At 45.4% G+C, this 12,822-nt stretch overlaps 1 protein-coding gene across 4 annotated transcripts in view; it reads right to left on the bottom strand.

Annotated features, from left to right (window-relative positions):
* Positions 1–4,772: 4,772 nt before the first annotated feature.
* The window catches only part of jakmip3 (Janus kinase and microtubule interacting protein 3), a 36,655-nt gene continuing 28,605 nt past the window's right edge, over positions 4,773–12,822 (bottom strand). For 3 of the 4 annotated variants that reach the window (XM_084740759.1, XM_084740762.1, XM_084740761.1), the window contains 11 exons: positions 12,381–12,443; positions 12,055–12,153; positions 11,857–11,958; positions 11,385–11,444; positions 10,923–10,988; positions 10,125–10,193; positions 9,532–9,609; positions 6,950–7,183; positions 6,669–6,734; positions 6,469–6,528; positions 4,773–4,947 (listed from right to left, as the gene is read on the bottom strand). In XM_084740759.1, the coding sequence (XP_084596885.1) occupies positions 6,478–6,528; positions 6,669–6,734; positions 6,950–7,183; positions 9,532–9,609; positions 10,125–10,193; positions 10,923–10,988; positions 11,385–11,444; positions 11,857–11,958; positions 12,055–12,153; positions 12,381–12,443 (888 nt within the window). In that variant the 3' untranslated portion in view covers positions 4,773–4,947; positions 6,469–6,477. The remainder of the gene's footprint in view (positions 4,948–6,468; positions 6,529–6,668; positions 6,735–6,949; positions 7,184–9,531; positions 9,610–10,124; positions 10,194–10,922; positions 10,989–11,384; positions 11,445–11,856; positions 11,959–12,054; positions 12,154–12,380; positions 12,444–12,822) is intronic. The other variant, XM_084740760.1, reaches the window with a different exon arrangement.

Below are 12,822 nucleotides of genomic sequence, written 5' to 3'. Positions count from 1 at the left end.
CCTGGATGTGACCGATCCTCCTGATGTGCTGATGCTGTTTTATAGAGTTGTTTAAATTGTACTGTGTAAGTTTTACAGTACTGTGTAAGTTTTACAGTACTGTGTAAGTTTTACAGTACAGTCGGTACTGAATCACTGTCTGTTTATGAATAAAACTGTTATTTGTTATTTGTACCATTGCAACATGGTGAACTTCACCACCAGAGACGAGATCCTGGCTGAACTCCTGACTGAGACCTGATCGATCTGGGTTGGGTTTGTCTGAAACACCTGATGAAGCTGAGGTCCGTAACTGCTGATGTGTTGCACCGGCAGCTCCATGTGGTCCACGAAACCCAGTCCACCCAGTGCACCCAGTGCACCCAGTCCACCCAGTCCACCCAGTCCACCCAGTGCACCCAGTGCACCCAGTGCACCCAGTCCACCCAGTGCACCCAGTGCACCCAGTCCACCCAGTCCACCCAGTGCACCCAGTGCACCCAGTCCACCCAGTGCACCCAGTGCACCCAGTGCACCCAGTGCACCCAGTGCACCCGGTCCACCCGGTCCACCCAGTCCACCCAGTGCACCCAGTGCACCCGGTCCACCCAGTGCACCCAGTGCACCCAGTGCACCCAGTGCACCCGGTCCACCCAGTGCACCCAGTGCACCCAGTCCACCCGGTCCACCCGGTCCACCCAGTGCACCCAGTCCACCCGGTGCACCCGGTCCACCCAGTCCACCCAGTGCACCCAGTCCACCCAGTCCACCCAGTCCACCCAGTGCACCCAGTCCACCCAGTGCACCCAGTGCACCCAGTCCACCCAGTGCACCCAGTGCACCCAGTCCACCCAGTGCACCCAGTGCACCCAGTCCACCCAGTCCACCCAGTGCACCCAGTCCACCCGGCCCACCCGGTCCACCCAGTCCACCCAGTGCACCCAGTGCACCCAGTCCACCCAGTCCACCCAGTGCACCCAGTGCACCCGGCCCACCCGGTCCACCCAGTCCACCCAGTGCACCCAGTCCACCCAGTCCACCCAGTGCACCCAGTGCACCCAGTGCACCCAGTCCACCCGGCCCACCCGGTCCACCCAGTCCACCCAGTCCACCCAGTGCACCCAGTCCACCCAGTCCACCCAGTGCACCCAGTGCACCCAGTGCACCCAGTCCACCCAGTGCACCCAGTGCACCCAGTCCACCCAGTCCACCCAGTCCACCCAGTGCACCCAGTGCACCCAGTCCACCCAGTCCACCCAGTGCACCCAGTGCACCCAGTCCACCCAGTGCACCCAGTGCACCCAGTCCACCCGGTCCACCGTCCACCCAGTGCACCCAGTCCACCCGGCCCACCCGGTCCACCCAGTCCACCCAGTGCACCCAGTCCACCCGGTGCACCCAGTCCACCCAGTCCACCCAGTGCACCCAGTCCACCCAGTCCACCCAGTCCACCCAGTGCACCCAGTCCACCCAGTGCACCCAGTGCACCCAGTCCACCCAGTCCACCCAGTGCACCCAGTCCACCCAGCCCACCCAGTCCACCCAGTCCACCCAGTCCACCGTCCCATCACTCAGTCTGAATATGAGGCTGCTGGTGCACCATTACACACTGAAATATTTTGTACCATCTGTTGAAATTTGTAAAACACCAAACACAGTGTGTTGTGTCATGTGTCTGTGTTGTCTGCAGCTGTCTGTAGCTGTCTGTAGCTGTCTGTGTCTGTGTTGTCTGTGTTGTCTGCAGCTGTCTGTAGCTGTCTGTAGCTGTCTGTGTCTGTGTTGTCTGTGTTGTCTGCAGCTGTCTGTAGCTGTCTGTGTCTGTGTTGTCTGTGTTGTCTGTAGCTGTCTGTAGCTGTCTGTGTCTGTGTTGTCTGTAGCTGTCTGTGTCTGTAGCTGTCTGTAGCTGTCTGTGTCTGTGTTGTCTGTGTTGTCTGTAGCTGTCTGTAGCTGTCTGTGTCTGTGTTGTCTGTAGCTGTCTGTGTCTGTGTTGTCTGCAGCTGTCTGTGTCTGTGTTGTCTGTGTTGTCTGTAGCTGTCTGTGTCTGTGTTGTCTGTGTTGTCTGCAGCTGTCTGTGTCTGTGTTGTCTGTGTTGTCTGTAGCTGTCTGTGTCTGTGTTGTCTGTAGCTGTCTGTGTCTGTAGCTGTCTGTAGCTGTCTGTGTCCGGGCGCGTTGCACAATATCAGATACGTATCTGATATAAAGGCCTCTGAAAGCGACACAGTCAGATTTTAAAAATCTGATTTCAGTCTGTCATGAAAAAATCAGACCTGGGTCTCATTTCACTGCCGTGTGAATGAGGCCTTAGTGGCATCGCTGGTCTCAAAGCTGTGAAACAGCTGAGCCAATCACAGTTTAACATCAGAACGACTGCTCAGGAAACAGAAAGCTTGACCTCAGGAAATGCCTGGATGGTTCAGAGCATCTCCACATAAACATATGTCACAGACAAGAGTATGATTGTTATCAGATTCTAAAAACACATTTAAAATAAACTGATTTGGTGCTGATTACATCACAATAGTTCTGTTTCTCAGCTTTTCTTCCACATGACACCTGTTCACTAACATTAAACACATCATACAGACATTGAACACACCATACAGACAGTGAACACACCATACAGACATTGAACACACCATACAGACATTAAACACACCATACAGACATTGAACACACCATACAGACATTGAACACACCATACAGACATTGAACACACCATACAGACATTGAACACACCATACAGACATTAAACACACCATACAGACATTGAACACACCATACAGACATTAAACACACCATACAGACATTGAACACACCATACAGACATTAAACACATCATACAGACAATGAACACATCATACAGACATTGAACTCACCATACAGACATTGAACTCACCATACAGACAGAAGCACAAGTCAGCATGTGACTATATTTCATGAAAAAACTGAATAAATAAATCAGAACTCTGTTCAGTTTTGATGATCAACAGATCACAAACACAGTTTTGTCTTCAGTCTCACTTTAATCCTGTTTGAATTCGTAATCACATCAAAGTGTCGACTCTTCAGATGTTCACTGAGTTCAGACTCACAGCACAGATAGAAAAATATCATCTGGAATAATAAAAGTACAACAGCAGGATCCAGTGTGGTGGTTCTGATCTGTTAAACAGTGATGACCTAATTCACATTTTACTCTGTAACCAAAGATCATCACTGAGAAAAAACAACTTGATATTGAAATGACAAAATAAACGAAATGACCCCAGAAATGTAACTAATTTATTTAAGTCACTTTTCATTTGATCATTTCAATATCAACTGTCCTGATCCTCTCTAGCAGCAGAGTAAAATTAAGAACGCATTAATTCATATAATGATAATAATGAATAAGTTAATATATAATATAATTATAGATTTTATTGTTTATTTTGTGAAGTTAAACTCTATTATTCAGGTTGTGTCTATGAAGAGCTGATGTTGTACTTTACTATGAAATCTCTCGTTATCTGGTTCAGAAACTGGATCATGTCTAAACCGCTGACATAAATAAAGACGGGTGCTGCGTCTCTCCCTCCCTCCGTTAAAAATGAAGCCAAATTATTGAGTGCTGCCATCTTGTTCTGGTGACGTCATTTAGAGCCTGTGCAGCAGCGATTGGGGATGAAGCCGTGTTATAGAGGCCCCACCCACACAACCGAGCAGAGCTCAGCTGTCAATCATGATGTGAAACACCTTTTTTATATCATCAGATAACTAATTAAAACTAAAGTGATGAGAAAAATGAGCTCCAAACATTAGCGTGATAAGAATCACCTGAAATTACATAAATCAGCTTTGGGAAAAAAGTATTGGATGAGTACTCTGATGTTTTAGTTTGGCTCATGTCCCATCTACTAACATGGAGGGGGTTCGGTTTATGGCCTATATTGCAGCCAACCACCAGGGGGCATCCAGATGTTCTGGACTCAGTTTTGAGGGGTTGTCATGTCCTCCAGCTTTCTATATGTCAGCAGTCTAAATTCTGCAGGTTTGTACAGAACCAGCTTGAAACCTGGTCCAGACTTCATGCTCCGTGTCTTCACATCAATACTACTGTGTTCTGGTTGCTCAGGTGTTGTCCACATGTTGCTCAGGTGTTGTCCAGATGTTGTCCAGGTGTTGCTCAGGACTCAAGGACCAGCAGACCTCCTGACGTCATGAGGAAATGTTTCTGTCATTAGTTTTTGGTCCCGGGATGAAACTACATGACAGTTAAAAAACTGTAACCTTGGATCCGTGAGTGGAGCTGCGTGACCTCACTCCAGTCTGCAGGTGCAACAGCCAATCAGAACAAAGTTAAATTCAACTGAAAGTATATCAGGACAAACATGAACGACAGTCTCCAGTGATTGTTGTGTTGTGTCATCTAGTGTGTTTCTACTGTGATTCAAATGTGTGACCTCATCAAGGGAACCAAGCGACCAACATTACTGAACTTCACCTGTAGTTATTCACTAAACCAACAAACAGGTTAATTAACTCATCAACCACTTTCACACTGAGTCGACCAGTTAACTGTATGGATCATCTAACTTAGCTAGCCATGTTAAAAACCAGCTAGCTGATAGCCGTCCAGCTAGCTGAAGTAAAACTGTATGAAGTCCAGCACCACTTTGGTCCAGAGGGCCTCCTGAGACCAGAATCTGTTTGTCAGCCGTAGCTAACAACTGCTAACAGTTAGCTTAGCATGTTGCCAGTTGTCTGAAACACAGCACTCGTCTGTTGCTGTAGAAACCATCCCTGTTGTGTGACGGTGTCAGCTGATAGCTGAACTCTGCTCTGATTGGCTGAAAGAAGCCGGAGGCAGGTCAGTGGGGCAGTGAAGCCAACATGCCTCAGCCAATCAGCTGCTGCTACCAAACCCTCCGTGATCTGGTTTGATCCAGACTGAGTGTTGAGCTGCTGGACTCTGGAGGCCTGCAGACACTAAAACACAGACCGGAACAGAGTACATTTACCTGTGACATCATCATCAAACATTAATCACTGTTAATGATATGATACTTATTGATTCAGAACTATAGTGAAACCCTGTGTACCTGAAGTAAACCTGCGTACCTGAAGTAAACCTGTGTACCTGAAGTAAACCTGTGTACCTGAAGTAAACCTGCGTACCTGAAGTAAACCTGTGTACCTCAAAGAAACCTGTGTACCTGAAGTAAACCTGTGTACCTGAAGTAAACCTGTGTACCTGAAGTAAACCCTGTGTACCTGAAGTAAACCTGTGTACCTGAAGTAAACCCTGTGTACCTGAAAGAAACCTGTGTACCTGAAGTAAACCCTGTGTACCTGAAAGAAACCTGTGTACCTGAAGTAAACCTGCGTACCTGAAGTAAACCTGTGTACCTGAAGTAAACCTGTGTACCTGAAGTAAACCCTGCGTACCTGAAGTAAACCCTGTGTACCTGAAGTAAACCTGTGTACCTGAAGTAAACCCTGTGTACCTGAAGTAAACCTGTGTACCTGAAATAAACCCTGTGTACCTGAAGTAAACCCTGTGTACCTGAAGTAAACCTGCGTACCTGAAGTAAACCTGTGTACCTGAAGTAAACCTGTGTACCTGAAGTAAACCTGTGTACCTGAAGTAAACCTGCGTATCTGAAGTAAACCTGTGTACCTGAAGTAAACCTGCGTACCTGAAGTAAACCCTGTGTACCTGAAGTAAACCTGTGTACCTGAAGTAAACCTGTGTACCTGAAAGAAACCTGCGTACCTGAAGTAAACCTGTGTACCTGAAGTAAACCTGTGTACCTGAAGTAAACCCTGTGTACCTGAAGTAAACCCTGCGTACCTGAAGTAAACCTGTGTACCTGAAGTAAACCTGTGTACCTGAAGTAAACCCTGTGTACCTGAAGTAAACCTGCGTATCTGAAGTAAACCTGCGTACCTGAAGTAAACCTGTGTACCTGAAGTAAACCCTGTGTACCTGAAGTAAACCTGTGTACCTGAAGTAAACCCTGTGTACCTGAAAGAAACCTGCGTACCTGAAGTAAACCTGTGTACCTGAAGTAAACCTGTGTACCTGAAGTAAACCCTGTGTACCTGAAGTAAACCTGTGTACCTGAAAGAAACCTGCGTACCTGAAGTAAACCTGTGTACCTGAAGTAAACCTGTGTACCTGAAGTAAACCCTGTGTACCTGAAGTAAACCCTGCGTACCTGAAGTAAACCTGTGTACCTGAAGTAAACCTGTGTACCTGAAGTAAACCCTGTGTACCTGAAGTAAACCTGTGTACCTGAAGTAAACCTGCGTATCTGAAGTAAACCTGTGTACCTGAAGTAAACCTGTGTACCTGAAGGAAACCTGTGTACCTGAAGTAAACCTGCGTATCTGAAGTAAACCTGCGTACCTGAAGTAAACCTGTGTACCTGAAGGAAACCTGTGTACCTGAAGTAAACCTGTGTACCTGAAGTAAACCCTGCAATAAAGTGTGTGGTTGTGACTCACCAGCTGCTGTTAGGACCAGAGGATGAAGGCCAAAGAGAAGAATAGAAACAGAAATAAAAACTAAAAGAAAAAAAGAAAACAGTGGAGAGTCAGTAGACGGTCATAGAAAGCTGACTGCTGTTTACTGCTGGCTTTGACAGAAAGTCGACGTCAGAAAACAAACTTTATTGTATTTCTATTAGCTACTTTAGTGCTTTTACCTTCTCCTCCAGCTCTTTAATTTGTCGTTTCTGTGCTTCTATAAATTCCTCCAGCTCCTTGTTCCTCTGTTGAAAACACAAACATCCATGAGACAAAAGTTTCACTGTTAATGTGATTTAAATGTTTACCTGTGATTTAAATGTTTACCTGTGATTCAAATGTTTACCTGTGATTCAAATGTTTACCTGTGATTTAAATGTTTACCTGTGATTTAAATGTTTACCTGTGATTCAAATGTTTACCTGTGATTTAAATGTTTACCTGTGATTTAAATGTTTACCTGTTGTGTCAGCTGTAGTAGTTCCATCCTCTCTCGGAGGATCTGAGCATCTCTCTCTCTCAGTTCGAACATTACAGTTCGCTTCCATTGGTCCATTGCTCTTCTAAGCTCCTCCCTCTCTTCCTCAGTTAGTGTTTCAGACAGATGACCTTCCTCCATCTTTAATCCCTCCATCCTGGACTCCTCCTCCTGTTTCAGAGCCTCAAACAACATGGCCTCTAGCTCCAGGATCCTCTGCATCAACGACAGACAAATATTTTAAAATATTTGTATTTGTGATATTTAATCTCATCATAAACACCAGAAGCTGAACCCCGACACCACTGGGTCATTTGAAATCCAGCTCACCTGCACTGCAGTTACGTATAACAGCATCTTAAAGTGGGAACAAAGAAACATAACAGCTGCTCCGTCTCTTTCTACCTCTAAGGACTCGAAGATACATGGAGCCTCACTCAGACCCACCATCAGCAGTATCAGCTCAGTTACTTGCAACATTGCCAAACACCTGACCACCATTTTGGCTCCTTTGGTTGGAAAAACTCCACACCACATCAAGAACTCACAGGATTTTACCACCAAAACCAAGGAAATGAAACTGGACCCAGATGAAACCACGGTGTCCTACGATGTTACCTCACTTTTCACATCCATTCCTCCACAGAAGCAGTTTCCACAGTAAGAGAACAACAGCTGCAGGACAAGACATTGTCCAACAGAACCAACCTCACCATGGACCACATTTGTGCCCTGCTTGACCTCTGCTTGACCTCTGCTTGACCTCTGCTTGACCACCACCTATTTCCAGTTGAAGGGGGGTTTTTACAGGCAGAAACATGGCTGTGCGATGGACTCACCTGAGACTCACCTGTGTCTCTGATAATGGCCGACCTCTACATGAAAGAAGTAGAGAGCAGAGCCCTGCACTCCTTCAGAGGAAATCCTCCAAACCACTGGTTCAGGTACACTGATGACACCTGGGTCCAAATCATGACACAGGAGGTTGAAGCCTTCATGGATCAAATCAGTTCTGTGGACCAAGACATCAGTTTCACCTGAGACGATGTCCAGGACAGTTTGGTCTTCTTGGATTGTGCAGTGAACATTGAAGAGGACAGAAGCCTCAACATCGGATCAATATGTCCTCTTTGACTCACACCATCCACTGGAACACAAACCAGGGATCATCAGAACCCTCCATCACAGAACACAGAACATTCTAACCAGTATGGAGGTGAAGGATAAGGAACTGAAGAACATCAGGGCAGTTCTCAAAACCTGTGGATACACAAACTGGGCCTTTATAAAAACCAACAAAAGAAACACGTCTGAGAGAAGAAAACTACATCCAAAGGAAAAACACTGCGGGCGTTTCTGAAAAACTCAGGAGGATTTTTAACAAACATCACATCCCTGTCCATTTCAAGTCCAACACCCTGAGACAAAAACTGATCCACCCCAAGGACAGAACACCCAGAGACAAACTGGAGAACGTAGTGTATTCAGTCCAGTGCAGTGAGGAGAACTCAGACCTGTACACTGATACAACACAGGAGAACCAGGAGAACCAGGTCCTCAGGTCAGGACTCAGCAGTCCATCTACACCTGAAAGACAAAGGACACTCCTCTGAAGATGACAATGTCTGTATTTTGTCCAGAGAAGACAGATGGTTTGACAGAGGAGTGAGAGAGGACATTTTTGTTAACCTGGAACGGCCGTCTCTCAACAGAGGAGGACGTCTGAGACATTTATCTGCCACTGACAGTGCAGTCTGAAGATCACTGCCCAGGCAGCTGGATACCACCTGAAACCATGTGACTCCAACAAGTCACATGATAGCAGGGACCTTAATGACTCTCATTCACACCCCCCCCCCAGGTGACCCTGACAGTTCACACAATGGAAGGGCGGGATCACGAGTCACATGACCCTCTAGGTCAGTGTTTCCCAATCCTGGTCCTCAGAGCGTCACTGTCCTGCATGTTTTAGATGTTTCTGCTCCGACACACCTGAGTCACATGATCAGGTTGTTATCAGGTTTCTGCAGAGGCTTGATGACGAGCTGATCATTGATGACGAGCTGATCATGTGACTCAGGTGTGTCGGAGCAGAAACATCTAAAACATGCAGGACAGTGAGGACCAGGATTGGGAAACACTGCTCTAGGTGTTAACGACCCCACACAGGTTTAATACCTGAACACCAAACCAGTCAGTCAGAACTGAAGACGCTTCTTGGATGAAAGGCGACACGTCTTCAAGAACTCTATCAGGTCCAGCTGCCTCCTACAAACCTTGATATGAAGACCCTGACCTGGATGACTGACAGCAGCCTTGAGTTTCACAAACAGCTGATGCAGATTGAACTGTGTTTAAATTTTCCTGAATGTTCAGCTCATGACAGCTGACAAACTGTGGTTCCAACAGTCATTAAAGGCAACACATCAGCTGATCTCACACACTGATGACATGAAATATGAAGTCATCTAATCCAGCTGACCTTTTTTTTTATAGATTGTTTGTCTTTAGTGAATCAGTTAGTCATCATCACTTGCTTGTTGTTGTTGTTCTTGCTGACCGACCTTGTGAGCCTGATCCATTGACTGCTTCCTGTAGTCCAGCTCTTCATCCAGGTAACCTTTCTGTTTACTGAACAGATCCTAGAAAACAACACACAGAGGTCAAAGGTTACTGTGGTGTTCAAAGATCCTGCTGCTGGGAATCAAACCAACAACCTGCTGCTTCCTCCACTGAAATCTGAAACCAAACTGATTCAGTTGAGATGAATGTAGCTTTAAACACACAGAAGAATCCAGCTGTTTCTGTCTTAGCTTTCTATCAAACACACATGAAGATGAAGATGAAGATGAAGATGTCCTCAGGAGTCACAGATTAAGATGCTGACCATCCCTTTGATGTACTGATCTCTCTGTTACTAAGAACTGATGTGGCTGTTTATAAATGTTTAATTCTGACTTATTGAACAAGAAAAGAGTTCATGACAAAAACTCATCATGCAAATGTCAGGTTTCCACCTTCAGACAGACAGCAGCTCCTCTAGAAAACAAACGTTAACCTGTGATCTATATCTGATATCAGTAAAAAACCCTTTTATCTTAATGAGTGTCTAAATGTTTATCAAAGTTAAAATCACCAGGTACAATTAGTTTTTTACCTTCTCACTCTCGATGTCTAACATCTTCTGCTGCAGAGCTGACTTTGTCACCTCGATGGACTCCAACCACTGAGTAGAAAGACAGGTACAGACAGACAGGTACAGACAGACAGACAGGTACAGACAGACAGACAGGTACAGACAGACAGGTACAGACAGACAGACAGGTACAGACAGACAGACAGACAGACAGGTACAGACAGACAGACAGACAGACAGACAGACAGACAGGTACAGACAGGTACAGACAGACAGACAGACAGACAGACAGACAGGTACAGACAGACAGACAGACAGGTACAGACAGACAGGTACAGACAGACAGACAGACAGACAGACAGACAGGTACAGACAGACAGACAAGTACAGACAGACAGACAGGTACAGACAGACAGGTACAGACAGACAGACAGACAGACAGACAGACAGACAGACAAGTACAGACAGACAGGTACAGACAGACAGGTACAGACAGACAGACAAGTACAGACAGACAGGTACAGACAGACAGACAGGTACAGACAGGTACAGACAGACAGACAGACAGGTACAGACAGACAGACAGACAGACAGACAGACAGGTACAGACAGACAGACAGACAGACAGACAGGTACAGACAGACAGGTACAGACAGACAGACAGACAGACAGGTACAGACAGACAGACAGACAAGTACAGACAGACAGACAAGGAGAATGAAACCAATAATAAGAAGCTGTAAACTGATGATGTTGGTAAATGAAGACACTGCAGAAGGTCACAGGTCAGTACTGCAGGTGTCCAGGTGTGTCTGTTACCTTCTCTGCCAGAGTGAGGACTGTCCTGGCATGGATCACTACTACCTGCTCCTCATTGGACAGATTCTGCAGGAACAAAACAAACAACATGATAACAGCATGTCAGCTACATGTAAACAACATGTAAACATGTCATCATGGTAAACAAACATACATCAACATATTTATATAAACGATTTCATCAGCATGTAAACACACGCAGGATATTTTATATATGTATTATAGAAATGACTTATTGATCAGATGTGTTTACTGAAGCAGACTGAAGCTGTGAGAAGAAACCAGTCTAATCTGGTTCTCACAAACTGGATCAGATGAGTCAAAGAAGCTGCAGTAAACTCAGTTTGCACCAAAACAAACAAACAAACAAACAAACAAACAAACAAACAAAAAAAAAAAACCAGAACTAAACTGAGACTAATATATAAAAACACAGACATGTACAAAATAAATTCAACATACACTTACGGCGTTATCTCCCAGAATGTCCAACTTCTTCATCAACTCACTGATCACAATCTCCTGAGGAACAAAGATAACGACTGTCATCCAGGTAACTAATTATTACAGGATTACAATTCTAAAAATGTAGGGACGTTTTGTAAAATGAAAATAAAAACAAGAATGTGATGAATTGTAAACAGTCAGTGTTTGTGAACTTGAAGTTTGAAGTCGTTGCTCGATATGTGACCAACAGTCCGAAGTATTTTATGCTTCATAAGGATCCTGTCACCTGTTTACCTGTGGAACGTTCCAAACAGGTGTTTTTGGACTGTTTCATGACTTTTACAGTCTTTTGCTGCTCCTGAACCAACTTTTTTGAAACAGGTTGCAGCATTAAATTCAGAATGAGTGTATATTTACAAAAAACAATAAAGTTGATCAGATTGAATATTAAATAGATTTTCGTGTACTCAGGTGCTCTGTTACTCACAGTGACTCCCTCTGCCTCGCAGTAGATCTGCAGAGGACTGAGGCCTTCTGGGAAATAGAGCTGTTGGAAGTTAAGGTGAGCAGGTGAGCGTCGCTCCCTCTCCTGGACAATTAAAATGGTTCCCATGGAAACAGAGAGACAGCGGTCAGTCAGTCTGTGTGAACTTGTTGTTGTTTATGTCTGTGTGACTGTTGTTACCTCGAGCTCTAAGATGCGAAACTCCAGCAGCTCATTCTGATCTTTGACATCTTGGATGTCATTTTTCAGCCGCAGGTCTTCACCTTCCATCTGTCTCACCTGAACAACAATAAAAACATCGTTACATTTTATATTAACTTGAAGGGATTCTCTTTCTCTTTCTAAGCAGATTCATGGATGATTATTGTGGATCGAATCAAAGATAATGAGATCTTCACAGAATGACACGTGTGTTTGCTGTCTGCGTTATCGTGTGTGTGTGTGTGTGTGTGTGTGTGTGTGTGTGTGTGTGTGTGTGTGTGTGTGTGTGTGTCGAAGTGCTTCACCTTCTCCACCAGCTCCTGATTCCTCTGATACAAAGCCTGCTTCTCTTCCACCCACTTCACATCCTGACAGACAGACAGGCAGACAGACAGGCAGACAGGGTGTGAAGCATATCAATCATCATATCATGTGTCTACCTGCCTAACCTGCACTCCAGCTAACCTTGTTAACCTGGTTACCTTCATCAGGTGTAGCAGCAGGAGGAGCAAAAGACTACTGAGTGCGACTGGTTCTACAGCTCAGACTTAAACAGAACCTTCCTCACATGTCGATGCACATGAGGTGTATCAGTGCAGTTTGAGTGAAGTTGATGCAGGTGTGAAGAACTGTGTTGCCACACCTGATGCCACACCTGTTGCCACACCTGATGCCACACCTGATGCCACACCTGGCACTAGAAGACTGAATCACGGGGTCAGGTGGAAGTGAGCTTCATTCAACCTC

The sequence above is a fragment of the Lutjanus erythropterus genome, chromosome 17 (genome assembly GCF_056507025.1).
Source record: "Lutjanus erythropterus isolate fLutEry1 chromosome 17, fLutEry1.hap2, whole genome shotgun sequence".
In the NCBI taxonomy this organism is placed as follows: Eukaryota; Metazoa; Chordata; class Actinopteri; order Lutjaniformes; family Lutjanidae; genus Lutjanus; species Lutjanus erythropterus.
The sequence above is the reverse complement of the archived record's forward strand: the minus strand, read 5'-3'. Positions and strand labels throughout refer to the sequence as shown.